The 18,893-nt window shown below is 41.4% G+C and overlaps 1 protein-coding gene across 1 annotated transcript; it reads left to right on the top strand.

The window, feature by feature from the left end:
- The first annotated feature begins 1,028 nt into the window (after positions 1-1,028).
- cacng4b (calcium channel, voltage-dependent, gamma subunit 4b) lies at positions 1,029-15,459 on the top strand. Its single transcript, XM_038699428.1, has 4 exons — positions 1,029-1,653; positions 10,550-10,633; positions 12,107-12,247; positions 12,701-15,459. The coding sequence occupies exons 1-4, from the start codon at positions 1,431-1,433 to the stop codon at positions 13,225-13,227; spliced, it is 975 nt and encodes a 324-aa protein (XP_038555356.1). The 5' UTR covers positions 1,029-1,430; the 3' UTR covers positions 13,228-15,459.
- The last annotated feature ends 3,434 nt before the right edge of the window (positions 15,460-18,893 follow it).

Raw genomic sequence — 18,893 nt, 5'->3', positions numbered from 1 at the left:
TTTTATTTTGTCCTGTCCTGAGGGCATTTCGTGTTTTAGCCTTATAAGAACAATGACAGTTGTAGACAGTTTCACTGAGTTGAAGCAAGGCCGTCTGAATGTTGTACAAGTTATCTCAGGTGGTTCGGTTTATTGAAAGCTTTTATCTGTGAATTGTTAGTTTTACACAAATTGCCAAAATTGGGTGAAATTAGCCAGTTAGCTGACCAGATTTCTACAGAAACGAGGCTAGCAGTAACATCAAGAGTTGTTTTTGTTTTTTTTATCAAGCCTGAGGCACTTTGCCAGTCGAAGCCATCCCCGCTGGTTTGACAACCTCCCATCTGGCTCAGAGATGCATTAAGTATGTCTCTAATTTGGTGTTCACATGGGCATGAGTGCTGTGTTTTTTTTTTTTGCATGTTTAATAAACCAATTTGTCAGCTCCATGATCAAAATCAGAAGTAGAGGGAGGGTTCATGTGAGTGTGTCTGTTATTCGCATTATTTTTATGAATCTCCTGAAACACACACTGACTTAGAACTGCTGAGCAACACGTGTCTGTATTTGTACATCTCTATCTATCTATCTATCTATTTATCTATCTATCAGGATCCCGGGCTCCTGTGACACTCACCAAGCATCTTATTGCTTTTTTAATGCTCTCTTCTGTGAGGGATTGGCTGTGTGGCATTAGTGCACCACAGAGAATGACCATTTGTGTCAAAGCTCTCATTATTTCCCACCTGCCCCCCATCTTCACAGCTGACTGAGTTTGGTAATATTCAGAGCTTCTGAATTCAGTGGGGAGTGTCCAAATATCTCAAATGAGAGAAAGAGGTTGTTTGTCTAATTACCCCCCCCCCCCCCCCCCCCTCCAAATATTCCACATGTTTTAAATGCATGTGACCCGAATGGAAATTGTAATGTCATACACATTTTTTTTTCTTTCTTTATTCAACAGCACATCTCTTTCATTGGTTAGATTTGGCGAGGGTGTGGTCTCACTTAAGAGCCATTGACGTAGTCCTCTTTTGCAATGGGTTTTAACAGGGGCGCAGTCTGTGTTGGGACAGAGAAAAGTGTTTGAGACAAAGATAACGGGTGGGAACCAGAAGCATGAACTGGTGAGAAGGTTTGAAGTACTCAGATTTGCTCCACGATGCTGCTGTCCTGTTGTTTTGCGAGCTCCGAGTCTGTGTGGAGCCTCTGGAGTGGGCACAACTGGTGTCCTCTCATATTCACAGCAGCCACCAGTTGGGTTTGAGCAGCAGGTGAACGTTTGAGACAATATTCCCACTTCTTCTTCCTCTTTCTCTGGGCTACACTTTTAGCAGAGGAGCAGCAGAAAGACTGTGGACGCACATAAGTATGACCAAAGGATCCGCGCCCTGACGCGCGCCGGTGAGTGCATGTTGGACCGGTGAGAGTGAGGACTAGTATGAAACGCCATGGCTTGGTGTGACCGCGGGGTTCAAACGCTGCTGGCCACCGTGGGGGCTTTCGCTGCCTTCAGCCTAATGACTATTGCCATCGGCACGGACTACTGGCTCTATTCGCGGGCGTACATCTGCAACACCACCAATGCCACCACAGACGAGACGCAATCGCAGCCCAAAACCAAAAAGGGCGACCTCACCCACTCCGGGCTATGGAGAATCTGCTGTATTGAAGGTAAGCCTGCTCCAACGCATGGCCGCCGTTAACATGTGCAAGCAAATGAAACATGGACTGCACGGTCCGGTGTTCTTTTCATACAACAAATAGTTTGAAATCTTTCTTGTTTTTTCCGAGGAGTCTTTTGTTGCTCAGTGCGCACGGACACTAGAGCGCACAAAAGGACTCAATACCTTTACGCGCGCCAAATGTCTCAATCGAAAGAGGGTGGCACAACAAGAAAATGATCATAGAGGTGGAACAACTTTTAGAGGTTACAAGTAGGCTAGGATGGAGAAAGCATTGATACGCATACCTACTGATTTTAAAACCGCTGATCTGCTGAAGTAGCTGATTAACGAGGGACAAGCGGCCGGTGTCCCGCCAAACGCTCATCTCAAGCTGTCTTCCAGCTGTTAGGTCTCATTGTTCAAGCATGGGCCTACACAGTAAAAACGGCTGTGTTATAGTCTGCGAAGGAAGGCGATGCCGAGCCGGCGCGTCTGAGCCCATTCACCTTTAAGCCGGTAGCTGCCAGGAAATGCGCGCGCGATTAGTCCACTTTCATTCATGTCTTCATTGTATCCGATGCTGTTGCTTGGCAACATCCTTGAAATTGCTATGGAAACATGCCCGGTGATTTAAAAATAGATGACTCTTGAGTTCACGTCCTGTCCAAGCGAAATGGAAAGAAAAACATTTTATTTGGTAATAGAACATGAGGTAAACATCATCTTTTCATCCTCTTGGAAGGTGTTTTTAGATAATTATGATGTTTGAAACGGAGGTGCGCTGACAGTGACGTCTTACTTCAGAGGCAGACGGAAACTAATTCACCTCTTGACTTCTCACCTCAGCTATCAATGAATTAGTCGGTGGGATTAGATGGATATGTTCAAGTATCAATCGTCTGTTGTGACTCAGAGATAGAAATATATTTGCAAATAAATAAAAATTACATATCTTACTGCAGAATTTGTTTAGAGACGTTTTGAAAAAACACCAACAGACTAAATGTATTTGCACTGCTGGCATCACATACAAAAAAAATCACTCACATACTTTGATTTGTCAAAGAATGTGCCTGCCAATCTGTCTATATATAATTTATGAGGGCTTATAGTTTGAACCCCTATCTTAAAAACATTAATTTAGCTTTTATAAACAGCAGAATTAAGAAGGACTTTGGTTAACTCAGACAGGCACTTGTGGCAAATGTATATAGGGCCACATGAAGAGGTGTCCAACCCAAACACAGCGCACAAGGCAGGTACAATGGAGCTACCATGAAATGTGACACAAAAATTTCTGGAGAGATTATTGCTGATATTATGTATTGTCTTTTGAATGTATTGTCTTTTTTTTATTGATGCCATGATGTTTAGCCTATTTATTTATGAAAAGGCATCAGAGTCTGTTTCTTTTCCCCAAAAGCAGCTGAATATTTTACACTTTGCCCCCTAAAAAGGAACAAAAAGAGATGCTTTTATTGCCTTTGTCAAATCAGTTTTGTTTTTGGACCAGGTGCTTTTCACTATTTAGCAGTTTATTCTAAAGATTAGCTTGCTTTCATTCACACTTGTAAAGACTTAATGTCACCAGAGCCCACATACAGGAAGTGATTCAGCTGCCATCAATGATTACTGTCTCTGGGCTTGTCCTGTGGTGAGGACGGACGCTTCAGACACATGAGAAGGACATCCCGGTGTGTTATGACTCTTGAAATTTATCATGTCATGCTTGGGTGGGCACCTGTCTATGATGTGGACAGACACAGTCTGCATTATATATCCCACGAGAACACTAAGAACTGAAAATGAATTACAAATGCCAGCCAACTATTATGTCAAGCATGATTTCCCATCTTTGAAGTAAATAACTGTACTGAGTGTAGAGACTGAATTGATGTTGATATGGTTGGGGACAAAGACCGGCTCTGTGCAGTGAGACTTCTTTTTAAAAGCGTAATTTGGACAAACAAAGGCCAGCCTATCATATCATTCTCTCCCGGTGCTAAAAGTTTCACTTCTGTGCCTCTACTTAAAACTACAAGATGCTGGACGGTGGCTCAGTTGTCATGGGGACTCATGAGTATAGAGGAGAAGACAAGGAAGGAAGACACACACAAACACAAACACACTCCCCTCCACAAACACACATCCAACCGGTCATAATGACAAACACACTGGGTTATTGACGGGGACAGCTCTGTGTGTATCACAGCTGCTGGGGTACATCACCACGTTTGGCTGAACAGACTGCAGCGACAACATGTCTTTCTCTCAGCGATACATCGGCTGTAACACACATAGCAGCCACTCTTCAGCCCCTCACTCTTCTCCTCTCCCTATAGTGAGTGCGTTCACCGGGCTTCTTCAGCAGGCCTGCGTGACCTTTAAGGAGCAGGCAGGGTCATATGCTACTTTACAGTAAGGTAGTATGACTACCCTCATTTGTGGACCTCCCCCCAGTGTTTGTTTTCCCACATGAATGTTGCGAGGCCAGGATAGCTCTGAGTGTGCCTAATTTGCATCACAATCGACATTGCATCAAAAGGCTGTTGCGTATGTCTGACACACGTAAATAAAAGCAACTCTGACAATGAGGAATAACATTATGACTAATCCAGTTAGCAGGTACATATTTACAGTAAACATCCTAGCTGGAGGTGGGTCGGCGTGAGCGGCGAGGCAGCTGAATTTCTTGGGGGGACAGTGTAAGCGTGCCTTTGTAAAGACGGGTTTGTTTAGGTGGGGTGGGGGTCACTTTGCCATTCCCGCCATGCGCCACAAGACTAATTAAAACGCGACCACTGAAAAGCTATGTGGGGGCACTAATTAGCAAGCAAACCCCAACTTCCACCTCAGCCACTCGGTCCTCCTCTGCTTGATTTGCACGCTCTCTTTACAGGTCTAACTCCTCCATTCTCATCATTCTTTTATCCGCCTCATGGCTTTCTCTTCTGCTATTCTGTTCTACTTTTTTAATTAACCCCCCCCGTCACCCCCTTTATAGCCTCAAACTCCCATCCCTTTTTGGATGCATTTCATTTCTCTTCCCTTCTCTTCCTAAATAAAGTTCCTTTGAGTTATATGCAAGTTATTAACATTTTCAGGAAATGGCTTTCTTACTGAGAGTCAGATGAGAAGATTCATGCCACTTTCATGTTTGTATGCTAAATGTGAAGCTACAACTAGCAGCTCGCTTCCTTATCTTAGCACAAAGACTACCTAGGTAAACAGCTATCATCTCTCTGTCCTAACGTTGCAAAAATCATTTTATTGGCACATAACATTTACAGTGGTGAACTGCCATTTTTGCACTTGGGTTTTTGTAGGGATTACACAAACATGATACTATGTGTTGCTGAGCTACCAATCTGGTAGACATATTTTGTTGACTTTGGACAGAGCCAGGCTAGCTGTTCCCACTTATTTCCAGTCTTTTTGCTAAGCTAAACTGATTAGCTGCTACCGTACAGATACAGGAGTGGTATCTAATCTTCTCACTTAAGTCTCGGCAAGACAGCAAATAGGTTTATTCCCAAAGTGTCAGACTTTTTATTCAAACACACAGTATGTCACATCAGAACAATAACAATAAAGAGCATAGAACTTCCTTCCTCACTCTCTGATGTATCCCGTGTTTTTCCAGAAGTTATTGCAACTAGAGGGGGTTAAGGAGAAATGACACCACTGACAGGCGACCAAATGAAATGCACCGTTACCTTGAATAAAATGACAAGGATAAAGGGATGTATTCTAAATCAGAGTACCAATCTGAAACCCTTTTCAAAAAAGGCAGGGATTTGTCCTTGCAGTTTTATAATAAACACAAACAACACTTGAAAGTAACAAAATCAGACTGGAAGTAAGAAACAGCAACAATCTATTTATATACATCTATGTTCATAAGTGAGACAATTTCAGGTTTTCAAGTTATGAAAGAGAGAACCAATAGGCTGCAATGCTATAGGCCTTTTGTCCAAATCAGTGCTCCAACAATAAAATCTTAGGCATCATGCTGAGAATCCAAATGCATTATATATGTACATTTTTATAAGTAAGTGACAATGCATAACAGTTTACATGGCACCCCATGTAGTGTGATGGTTTTCTTCCAACAACTTGGAAACACATGCACAATCTACCCAAGCAGAGCTGTGTTTGAAGAAATTACTGTCTGGTGACAATTTAATTAACCAACTGTCTGTCATATCAGCACCGAATCACTGACGTCTTTCGCCAAATTGCTTTTTTTTCACCCTCACTGGGAATGAAAACAAAAATTGGAGGGGTTTGTTTGATTACACAGATGCTTTTTTCTTCTGTTCTGGCGTTCCCTGCTTCCAAAGTAATAAATGTATGTGTCGCTGTGTGAGTTGTGTGCACAGTACATGTCTGCATTTGATATCAAGCCCCCAGTAACAGAGCTCAATCTGTTTACAGCTTCATAAAACCTAATCATCCCACCTGCTGTAAACCTCGAGGCGCTCTCCCTCATCAGTGTTCACACTCTCAACCCAACGTGGATTATAACAAAAGCAAAGGGTGCTGCTACTCTGTTTAGCTGTACACCTGATTTGTGCAGTATTACTGAAAGTATATCACCCCCCGGGGGCTATGCAGTTCTAGTGAAATGTAATATTAAAGTAACTTTTGATTAGTTTATTCATCAATCTATTTGCAGAGCTATTGAAGTGTTAAAATGCGGAAGTGGGGGCATCTGCCGTGTGTGTGCTATTGGTGTATTCCACTGAGGCTGCTTCCTTATTGGCTGAGCAATTCAAAATAATTATGATGTGCATCATCCTGTTGCCAGTAGCATCGCAGCTGTGACAGCTGCTCCCAGTGCAGAGTGTGTGTATGTTTGCATGCACACGTGTCTGTGTGCATGTGTCCAATGTGTTTACAATAAGCGGTGACAGATATGTGAAGGGGGAAGGGGTCTTGCCAGGTGGAGTGCCACTGCTTATTTGGTGGGTATTAGAAAACAAAAGACGTGAAAAGAATCCTTGGAGATTGTTTATGTAAATGAGCTTATTAAAGGCTAACAGGGGTTACCATGGAGAAGAGGAGCAGATTCTCAACATGGGGCTTTGCAACTCCGGGGAACCCATTATTTCCCAGTAATGTGTTGACTGTGTAAGATTAATTCTCAGTATGTCACAACACCAATCCTGTCCACAACAGTTTGTGGATAAGCATTTATTCGTTACACACATGCGTGGAACATGCGTGTGACCAGATGTATGTCTGTCTGGCCCAACCTTTGTCTCTGTCCTCCAACCTTCATTGTACGATCCACATTTTGCCCTTTAACGCTGCCTTTCCTGATTTCTCTCTTGGTGATTCCCTGCTCTCCTCTTTTGGGTGGGTCCCTCTTTAATGTGGCCTCCTATCTTGTTTTCATCCCCATCATTCCTCTTCTCCTTCCCTCCCAGCTAGTCAGTATAAAGACACATACACACACACACTCTCTCTCTCTCTCTCTCTCTCTCTCTCTCTCTCTCTCACACACACACACACACACACACACACACACAGTCTAAACGTAGACATTAAACTGATAACTGTCACTCATAAATTATGAGCCTCGAAGCCTCCACTTATAATCAGATTCCCAATCAGATGCAATAATGTCTTTTATTTCATCCATTCTCCATCAGACATGCACACGCACACACACACACGCACACACACACACACACACACACACACACACAGAGGAGACAAGACAGAGGCGTCAGACCGGCTGGAGTAGCTCAGATCTGGACGGGGGCAGAGGGTGGAGAATATTGTGTCAAAGTCAAAATGAATAGTAGTTCTGTGTTCACAGTTAAAGATGTGTTTTTTTCTGTGCAGTTTTTAAAAAAAGTGTAAAAGCAGTCTGACATTTCAGAAAAAAGATTTTGCGCTCTTCCATACTTACACTGACAAGTATACAGTGCACTATGAGTACCTGCATGGTAAACAGTAAATGTTGAGTGTGGCACACTGGACACTTCTCACCCTCAACGGTCGCCATCTTGGCTACGTTGTAGTGGATGGTCAAATTTGAAAATGGCAGAGGATGGTGCCGCTGTTGCGTTTGCTATAGTAGAACTAAGTAAAGATAAAAGCATATTCATTTTTTAATGAAATGTATTGAAGTGAGGTGAGCAAACAAGCCACCAGTGGGTTTAAAAGAAGAAGCAAAAGAAGAAGTGGTCAAATGTTGTGATGGCATTGTTTGATTTGATGCAACACTACCCTGTTCAGCACACAGTGTGCTACATGGATGTGTACTAACAGAGGTATCTGAAATGAGAGACAGCAGCACACAAACACGCTGTTACAACAATGCACATACAAAATCTGCCGCAAGCCCTGGCACTGCAGCATGATTTAGTATTTACAGAGAAATTACTAAGACATCAAAGGTGTCTGTATTTTTGTTATCTTCACAGTTCTCGATCTAACCACAAGAGCCACATGTGTTTTATTTCACACGGCACAAAGTCTCATAACGCTGCTTAAAATAGCCCATCACCCTTTTTTTTTTCCATCAGTGACAATAGACACAGAAACTTGTGCTCCATTTCCACTGACTGATTTGACACTAATTAATTTGATGTCCTTTATTAAGCACCAGACCTAGTTAATGGAAGCAAGCGTGCCCTTAAAAGCTGTGGCACAGACAGTGATGGTTGTTGACCCTTTGGCATCTGGGAAATGGAGTTGCCAGGTGTCTGTCAGTCTTCAGCACAGTCAGTCAGTGGGAAGGTTGAAATGTAGTGATAGGTTAGCTTTAATCTCTGTTGCCTGGTGGGTCATCAGACACGAAAAGAAGACTTATTGGGGCATTTTTTACTTGGGACTAGGAAAAGTCTTTGTTGCTTATGTAAAGCTTGACATGAGCCAATTGACGTTCCCTAAACCACTCCTCCCAAACAGTGATTGTCCAATCATAGCTAAGCAATCATAACTAGCCCCAGCAGGTTTGTCAAGCTTTGGATTTCTTCAATTTTAAAGGCAGTGTGCACAGGGCTGAAGATACTTGGCATCTAACATGTTTGGAGGGTGGTGGGTTTTTTTTTTTATCCCTTTCAAAACCAAAAACACAAGGGCAAAAAATGAGTACACCTAATTATCTAACTAGTTTGTGGCATTATAAGTTACATGAAAAAATGTCCCACTCACAACCTGCACATCCACTTTGTTAAACTCTGTATAAATGTTATGTTAGATGTTAAAAAGAGTCAGATACTGTACGTTTTTCTTTTCTCATACATATAATACCATAACTTACTAGTTCTACATCTGTCACACAATACAAGAGCAAAGCTGTTCCTTCCTATAAATGCCCTGCACATACAGCTGTAAATCAGTGTTTTAGCGCAATATCGTGTATGTAGCTGTCAAGCTCATATTACAGACCCTTGTTACAGAGTTGTTATTTTAATATGAGTCAGCCCACAGGAAGACACTGTTTTAAACCAACTCGTGGAGCTAACATTAGCTTAATTAGCATGGCTAGCTACAGCTGAGAAATCTGCCAGTTGCTGATGTCATTTTAGCAAAATCGGTTAGCAATGAGAAGCCTACATTTGTCCACCTTTATATGAAATCGAAGTCTCATTGCTTGACAGGCGTGGCAAAAGTAATTAAGGCTGGGGGAGCTTAGTGAATGGTCAATTGCTTTCCTTAATCTGGGATGCAGACAATATGCACATGAACACATAATGCACACAAAAAACATAGATATGCTCCATGTTAAAATATGTTAAAGAAATTAAGCCACAGCCCAGCACACCTTTAATTCCGTTGGTGAATGTTGTTGAGGGTATTTACAGCCCAAATGATGAATGAATAGGCAAAGAGCTCTCTGCATTACCACCCCTGCACGGAGCACAACCATTAACCCTACCACCATCCCCTTTCTCTCTAGACAAGGTGTTGTTTAAAATCCTGTTCAATTACAGCTACAGGTTTCTCTCTGCTTTAACCTCTCTGTCTCCATTCTCCTATTGTAACTCACTTGGGCATTGGTCTTTTGTTGTTCAGACCGGCTTCTTGTTCCTCTCAGCAATGAATCATTGACCTGAGCTGGATTTGGATACCCACCACAACCCATCAAATCCCTCTGGGCAATGCAATCGTAATCCCACCACTATATAGCGTATGCACTGATCCTCGAAACAAACAAACTACAACCTCCCCTAATTGGTTTTCTTCCTCTAGTATGTGTTCCTTGAGCTGTGATCTTTAGTTTGTGGGATTTTAAAGAGTTTAGGTCAAAGGTCTAAGTTTCATTTGTGGTTAGAGATGGGGTTAGGGTTAGGGTTAACAAGTTAATCCTAGAGAATATGTCGCTTTTGTCCAGTGTATTCCATCCAACAAAAGCTAAGGAAGAGTCCAAATACACCACTGAAAGAAAAAAGGGAAAATAGTAGAATATAACAATTTCCTGATTGTGGTATCCAATTGCCTGAATGGAGACAAAGTTCAGTTTTAATTAATCAGAAGGGCTGTGTTTCCCTTTCTATTTCATGCTGCTCCTTTTGCCTCTTCTTTCTGAAGAAGCAGCACTGTTAAAACTCATCAGAGACAAGAGCACACGAGTGTCTTACTCCAGTGGACACAGTTTAACAAAAGAAAACAGGTCACTTGGTAGGGAGCAACTGTGGCTCCACACATCCTTTAACAAGCTGAAGCCAACTGGAGTTTGATAGAGTCACATGAAAGGTCTATAACCCCCAAGCATCAAATACATCCAGTTTAACTTCAGCTTACCTCAAAAGGCGGTGAATGCATGTATTTGTTTGCTGGACATGTATCAGACTGTTATAGCACCTTGATGTGTAAGGTGGACTATATATAATTCATTGTTGTTGTTTATATGGAGACTCTTTGTGCTTGTCTTTCTCCTGCAGGCATCAATCAAGGCAGCTGTTACAGGATCAACCATTTCCCCGACGACAACGACTACGACACTGATAGCTCTGAATACCTGCTGCGTAAGTGCTCCCCACTCGTCCTCTTTGTCTGGCATTGTGAGGGCTGTCTGTGCTTTACTTTTAAGGGTGTGCAGTAAGTCCACTGACCTTCAGAGTCTTATTATTTGGTTCTGAGAGCAGTCTCCAAACAGGCAGTTCTCTTTTATGCAGAGACTGAAAAAATGCAGAACAAAGGCAGCTGAGGAATGTGACGGCATGCATGCTATTTTTCATTTATTTATTTTTTTGTCTGTTGGGATGTCTGACTCCTCTTGCAAAGTATTTCAAACTGAAGAAGTCCTTTGGATGAGGGACGAAACGTCTTCCAGTATCTTCAACCAAGTCCAGTCGCCCTTGATTTTAACCTTCGTTGGATAACTATGACCTGGATGACTGAGAATCTACATAGACAAAGTATTTTAAAGCAATACTTACATGCTATATAATGGGACAGTTTGTGAGGTCGTATTCTCCCAATTTCAAAAGAGTTTTAATTTACTCTCATTCTTGAATGAAATGTTCCTTATTTGCAAATCAGTTTCGCTCCAACCCCACATAAGGTAGCTTGGCACTGTGGTTTCAGACTTGGAGCTCAAACATAGAAAAAGCTCATTATTATTTGCTTATTAAAATTTTAAGAAATATTTTTTATAGGCATGAAAAATGCTGTAACATTTGCAGGGCAAATAATAAATTTCTTAATTACATCTTCTTCTACCCTGTATTACATTATTGGCTGTGCTCACCACAAGAGGAATTTGTTTACTCTAAATTGTGGTGAAGAGTCTTCTTGCAACATAAAAGTTTGTATATTTCTATGAAAACCGGTTAAAAATGAAAATGGCACAGCTTGTACATAGATTGAAATTAGTTTGATATAAAATGGGAATATTCAATCAGCAGAGGACCTTCATTTAAGGCACATTCAGTATCTGACTAATAGGCAGAAAAGAACAAAGAAGACTTTTCAGACTTTGGACAAAGTCCACACTCAGTCCATTAGCGTATTCAACTTTACAGTTGAATGAGCTCATCCATCCTTGGACACTTGTAAAATGGCACAGTGATTCATTTCTGGGGAGGTGATAGTCATTGAGAGCTCTTGTTACGTCCCACAGCTAATTAGCAAAGCTTTATCACAACAAGGCCCCAAAGTATAAAAGATAATGGAGTTCTCAAAAAATGGACGAGAGAAGAGGTGGGACTGGATAGACGAGGGCTCAACAGGATAATGGAAATTCTACTTATTTAAAAGAGTCCATATTCTTTTTTAAAACAGTGTGTGTGTGTAATTTTATAATGTAATTTTATCTATAAATTGCCTTTTAATTTGATTGATGGTTTGATTAATCTGTATTCCTCTTTTACTAACCACCTTCTCTTTTGTCCAATCAAATATTGATTAATGAATTGTGTTAAAACCATTTACATTGACTTAATTACTTACCCAATTAATGACCTCTTTGCCATGTGCTCCCTCCTCCGTCACCGCAGGTATAGTTCGTGCCTCCAGCGTGTTCCCCATCCTCAGTACCTGCCTGTTGATGCTCGGAGGGATGTGTGTCGGGGTGGGCCGAGTCTACAACAAGACGAACAACGTCCTCCTCAGCGCAGGCATTCTCTTTGTAGCTGCAGGTGAGCTGGAGGATTACACTGTCGACCGTGTTCCCAACCAGGAGTAATCATGTAAGAGCTGCGGTTTTAAAATGAAAAATGGCAAGCCTGATGTGGCACCTGTGGTCACATATTGCACTTCATCAGTGGTGCAATCATAAAGATGAACTCGGTATTGAAGGTCAGGATCTCCATTCATCACACACCTCACACACAAGTGATGAGGACCCATGTCATTAACGACCTCGGTAGTGATTAGAGTCTTGTAATCATTGGCTGATGAACAACTTATCAACACAGTGGGAGTTCATGGGTATTGTGGTTACTGGATAATGTCATGGATCACTTATATGTTCCTTCACATTTTCACTTTTCTGCCTTGTTTTTTTAGACTATTTCATCCCATGTGACTGAATCAAACAGTTTCTTTTTCCTGTTTCTACTTCTTTTTTCTTTATTTCTCTTGTTTATCAGGTCTGAGCAACATAATTGGCATCATCGTCTACATCTCCAGCAATGCCGGAGACCCCAATGATAAACGTGATGATGACAAGAAGTACACTTACTCCTACGGTTGGTCCTTCTACTTTGGCGCCCTCTCCTTCATCGTGGCCGAAACTGTGGCGGTCCTTGCTATCAACATCTACATTGAGAGAAACAAGGAGGTTCGCTGGAGGGCACGGCGTGAATTCATCCGCACGCTCTCTTCCTCTTCCCCATACTCGAGGATACCGAGCTTCCGCTACCGTAGGCGGACATCGCGTGCCAGCTCTCATTCTACGGAGGCATCGCAGGAGAACTCGCCAGTGGTGGGTCTGAAGAGGGCGCCATCTTCCAGTGGGCCCCTGGACGAGCTGTCCATGTACGCCCTGGCGAGGGACAGTGTGACGGAAAACACGTACAGCCCTGAACACGAGGCCGCTGCCGATTTCCTCCAGGTTCATAACTGTTTCCCCAATGATTTAAAGGACGGAGTGAATCGCAGGACCACACCAGTGTGAGAGGCACATTACTGGGCCCGCGGTTCACCTGGAAGTGGATGAACAGGACACAATCTGTTAGAGCCAGAGAAGAGAGGACAATCAGCTGGACAGAAGATGAGCCAATTAACAGAACCTGAGTCATTTATCTGCTTTTAGGGATCATCACAGCAGAGTTACATTGTCTGTGCTGTGCCCGATGCGAAATTTTGTTTTCCTTCAGCTGTCGAAATGCTTATTTATATGAGCAGTTTGTGGATCACAGCCCTTCTTTGTGTAATGGTGACTGAACATTGTGGGTAAACTTGAGAGTGAAGTGTTGAGAGGTGCCAATCAGCAGTATTCTACCTGTAAATTATTTAACAAGGTGCTAAATGAAATGTACCCTTCAACTTGAAAGTGTTCCATTTGTGTGTGCAATTGCTATAAAGTGTCGACCTCTCGCCAAAGTTTGGATTGTGTCCTCATAACCAGTTTGTTCTTGCCTTATACTCTAATCATAGGTTCTCTCAGTACTGTCATTTTAAATAATGTACGGCCTTTTAAACAAACTCAAATTATAAATATTTTTAACACGTCTTTTTTTATGGGAGTATTGCGCGGGAGTCAGTGTGTTTACAAATGATTGACTTGCTGAGTTGTATTGAATGTTTAGTATTTTAGCTTAGTGTACAAGTCGACCATCCAGTCCTACTGATGATATGAAAGGTTTTGTCTCCCTCGCTGCCTCGTCCTTAATCCTATTCTTGTCTGACATTTGTCAGAGGAACAAAATGTCCCCTTTTGTCAGTGAAACACCTTGGCCCCTTTTTATTCACTTCATATCAGTCCGCCATCCTTCCATCACACCCCCTGATGGATGTGACATTGTGTCACAGCAGAACAGCAGCTGACAAAAAGGGGGGTGCCCAGAACTGTGAAAATGGCGCAGGTCAGGACTTCCTTTTGCTCAAAATGAAGCCTGGCATATCCAGAGTGTTTAATGGATCTGAGCCAGGCGGAGAATGTTTGTCCGTCTGTCACATTGCCTGTGAGTGCATCTGGTTGCCTTTTCCAGCCTCTCATGTCAAACAGAGGACCCAGACAGAAGCAGAGGGAGCTGTCTGTAACTGCGTCCCTGAAGGATTTGTCTCCAGCAACCAGACGTGTGTGTGTGTGTGTGTGTGTGTATGTGTGTTGTCGTCCATCACTGCTCTTTTGTTTGGCTCTCTCAGGAAATATTGTATTCTTGTGGCAGGTTGAACACTTTGAGGTCCTCTCCCTACTTCATGGCAGTGCTGGGAAATGGACCAGTGATAAAGATAAACCTGGTGAAAATGAGTTGAGAAAAAAAAAATGCCATTTCTGTATTTAGTAAATGCTGTGAGTGATTGTTTGAACTTGCTCCAAGAACCAGCTGGGGTGATTTTTTTCAGTCTTAGGGCTATTCAGATGGTTCGGGTTTGGCGAGCTCACTCACTCAACCACAGAATAGTATTTGATTGTATTTAGTGTGTTTGATATTCCATTAGAGACACCACTTAATATGTGAGGCTGAGCAGATGTAAAAGAAAGCCGTCAGTATGATCCATCCAGACTCTAGATCTTTTATATTACAGTTTGGGGAAAATATCAAAATGTGTTTGTTTGTAATGTAAAGCTGTAAAGTTGTATATAAAAGTACAATAAAAAATACAAAAAAGAAAAAAAAACAATGTGAATGTGCAAAGACATGAGCAGAGGATTCAAACCATTATTTTACTGAACAATGTCTCAATAATAATGCCTTGATGCGATATGGCATTGGTCATGCTATTCAACTTACCATTCTGTATTCAGGTAAGCACTCACTGGTTTTGCTGTTATCAGTCAAACTAGTTAAATATTCTGTTTTGTAAGGTGAAGTACAATAAATACATTTAGCAGACAAAACTAGATTTCCTATTTCATGCGTATGCAGCAGCTTTACTTCACTATATGCTGTAATATTCATTTTTGGCTTACTATTGTTGTAAAATAACCTCAATAAGCACAAGACAATAACGGTGGACGTTACGGATGTTTAGAAGGGAGGCGCTAATTGGTTGCATAATAGAAAAAACACGGGGAAAGAAACTGTAAATGTGCTGTATACTGTATTTCCTGCTTTTAGTGTTCCAATCAAACAAGCATTTTTATTTCATCTGAACCTAAATTGTTTTTCTCATCATCGCTTTCCAGTTACAACCCAACACGTACTGTACATAGACAAATAAACTAAATCAGGGTTATATTGTTGTGCTTTGTCTTTTACAGTTTTACAACAAGACAAAAAGTCCACAGTTATGCTAGGGGCTCTGTGAGGCCCAGTGGTGCTGTGAGGTAAATGTTAACATCAACATGCAAACATGCTCGCAAAGACAACACTAACATGCTGAAAGGAAAAGCAGAATATTATCTTTATTGCATTTTCTGCATCCATACACAACGCACAACCACATTTTCAAAGCTTTTTTTTTGTTAGATTGCAAAAGTAGCTCAATCAAAAACTAAAAAAGATAATAAATAAGTCTCTTCATCTTCAACTAATTAGGCCAAGTATTTAATATTTTCTTTGCCTACACATCCTGCCAGCCATTTTGCATATAATTTGGTAAATTCTGACATCTCTTACCTACATCACGGCATTTCCTGTAAACATTCATAACCTTCTTTCATGTTTTCTGTCTACTTCTCCATCTTCAATTAACTATTTCACTTATTTTAAACAGACAATCATCAGCTAACCAGCACCACATCCATTCAATATTCTCCAATATAACCCTCACAAATCCGAAAACACAGATGGGCCTAGCCTGCACACCTATAGGCTACTAATGAGAGCGATTGCAATTTTTTGATTTAGTGATGGAAGAGAAGGTCATATGAAGTGGGAGCAATCCGCAAACAGTAATGCTCATTTGTCAAGGAGGTACGAGCATTTGTGTTTGTTCATGGGATTCATGGGCCAGAACAGCAGCATGTAAAGGAGGGCTTTCATAATCAATAATGCATGTTTGCTATTGGCTGTTACTGACAGCACATGAGTGCTCTGCTAGTTTGAAGGATTTATTGCAAAAATGTCTATTATTCATGTGATTTTTTTTCCATTCAGATTTTAAATTGTATTTATTTGTAAATAGAATTTATCCAGTTGAATAGGCCTGGTTTAGAGTGTTAGTATGCTAACATTTGTTAATAAGCGCTTAACACAAAGTACAGCTGATGTTTGTTTTGCAGGTATTTTGTCATAAACCAAAGTATTGGACAAACTCAAAATTTTACATCATGGTGGCACTGGAGGAAACATCAGGGGACCACCAAAGTCAGTAGGACTGTGAATGTCTGTACAACATTTTATTTTGTACAGACATTTTAATCCATCCAATAGTTGTTCAATAGTTGTAGATATTTCAGTCAGGAAGTAGTAGATCAAGCGACCAACAGACTGATGATGCTATGTTGTTAGCATGGCTAAAAAGCCACACATCTGGTAATGTAATGTAATGTTAACAGGACAACCCTCCTGCTATGCATAAAAAATACATATACAGATGTATACAAAATGTATAGGATTCAGGCCAAATAATTACAGCCATAAGCATTCATGTCAATGGAGCTTGATTTCCGTCGAAGACCTTTGATTGCAGTGCTTCAATCAGAATTTTGTAGCTGACCTTCTCTGAGTCCTGAACGCCTCTTCAGTTTGGCTGCATAACACTGAATCACTGTCATCTCAGAGTGAGCTATGAGCCATTTCAACCACGGAGTCTCAGTTGGCATCTTGCTGATGGCAGCACTCTTCGATCAAAATGTTAAAAAGCTGCTCAGAGAGATGCCACCTGATCAAATAAAGCCTTTTTTAAAATCCCAACAGTCACCTTGTTGAATCAGTAAGTGGGTAAAGAACCCCTATATTCTCAATGTGTGTGTGAATTTCATAAATATACTGAAGATATATATATTGAAGAAAAGAACAGCAGTTCAATTATTTTGCTAAGTTAACATGTTTTTACTTCTTAAGGAAGAATGAATGCTTTTCCATGTTACAGTAATAAATTCTTTTTTTGTTCCTGCTTTTTGAAGGTCTCTGTGTTTGGTCTGCTATGAACCAGCAAGGTAAAGCAGAATATCACCTATATTGCAGTTTCTGTTTGCATAGTTCAAAAGCACAGATCACTCTCTATTAGTAGTACCACTACTTAGATAAGCATATGCAGTAAGGTATGGCGTGCCTCATATGAGAGAACAACTACATTGCCCTGTCTGATATACAGTTTGTAATCATGCTGGTGAGATTTAATTTTGGCACAAAAGGGAAACAGAGCTGTTTATCTAGCTGGGGAAATTATCTTTTGACAGTAATAACTGATGTTGCCATACAACCGCTACATCAGCCCCTTGTAGTTTCCACCTAATTTCATTTCGTTTCAATGTGTGCTCATTAACTCACAATTCACCGTCCCACATAACCTGACCTCCTGCTTCATGTAGATCGACAGCTAAAGCTTTTTGCTGGGTCAAATGATTGCGGACGGCATCACCGATCCCGTTGTTTTAGAGAAGAATATTATTATGACCCTCATAAAAATGGCCTCGGGGCATGGGTAATCTAATTTAGATTGAGTAATGTTGCCTGCCATTAGCAAATGAATACAGTCGGGTCCCTCTGAAGGCAGTGCAATCTATTCTGCTATGTGTAAAATTAGCCACCAGTAAATGTTGTTTTTCACCCTAGAATGAAAAGTCTAACAAGGGAAGCTGGCAGCTGTAATCGCTGTTAATCACTGCTGAGTTTAGATGTGTCAATACTGATTTCAGCAGATGTGATTTTGTATGTTTCACTGCTCTAACAGTTCCAGCACTGACAGCTTGCCAGTAATATTCCTGGTCATGTTGATGGCAATCCAGCGAATGTCCGTCACAGGTGAGGTGCCTTCTTGCCAAATGCAGTCATGAGGTGATCCTTCCAGTATGACACACTGATATCGTTGATGACATGCTGCCACAGTCATCCACACTGGTGGCTGTTGCTTGGAGACTGTGCAGCTGAAAGGTGTTTGGTCTCTCCGCAAGTCACCAGGGGACCGTGAGCAAATGAAACAGGTCAGAGGGTCACCCAGTAAGACAGGCTTCACTGAAAGACACTATTATTACACTCTTAGAGACAAGCGGCAGCACTCACAGCCTCAGCAAGGGATTTGTCCTCTGGGAGAAAAGGCACTTTTGCTGCAAATGCAGCCAGGTGTAACTTGATAATGAACACAACTGTCTCTCATCTCCTCTCAACCCCCTCAGCATGGGGTATCTTTTAAGCTAGTGAGTGAGATGATTTCTCTTTAATGATCAATTTCCTGGTTCAGTTAGCTACTGATGGGGTTTACAGAAAGCACATTGCATTCATTTTCTAAAAAGTATAATGCTGTGGTGCTTCTTTTGCATACATGAACACAGTTGTATACAAACAATCCACAACCTCTCTTTCTCTGTTTTACACTCTCACACTCTCACAGACACAAACACGTTTCAGCATTGTATCTTGCATTCTCTTGACAGACTTTCTCTTTACCTCTAGCTCTTTAAATGCCTTGCCATTTCTTGTGTTTAAAACCCAGAGCTGCTTGAGCGTTGTCAGAGCTGAAAATGGGCCAGAGTCCTGTCTAAAGTGGGGCACTGCGGTTTATAAAAAG

Source organism: Micropterus salmoides, unplaced genomic scaffold (genome assembly GCF_014851395.1).
Source record: "Micropterus salmoides isolate LMB-PRFRI ecotype aquatic unplaced genomic scaffold, ASM1485139v1 Ms_hic_scaffold_10, whole genome shotgun sequence".
NCBI classification, from domain to species: domain Eukaryota; kingdom Metazoa; phylum Chordata; class Actinopteri; order Centrarchiformes; family Centrarchidae; genus Micropterus; species Micropterus salmoides.
This window is presented reverse-complemented; position numbering and strand designations above follow the sequence as displayed.

Coding starts and splice junctions, on each gene's coding strand:
- cacng4b (XM_038699428.1), top strand. CDS start 1,431: ATGGCTTGGTGTGACCGCGGGGTTCAAACGCTGCTGGCCACCGTGGGG. Junction 1,654..10,549: donor GAGAATCTGCTGTATTGAAG/GTAAGCCTGCTC, acceptor TTTCTCCTGCAG/GCATCAATCAAGGCAGCTGT. Junction 10,634..12,106: donor TAGCTCTGAATACCTGCTGC/GTAAGTGCTCCC, acceptor CCGTCACCGCAG/GTATAGTTCGTGCCTCCAGC.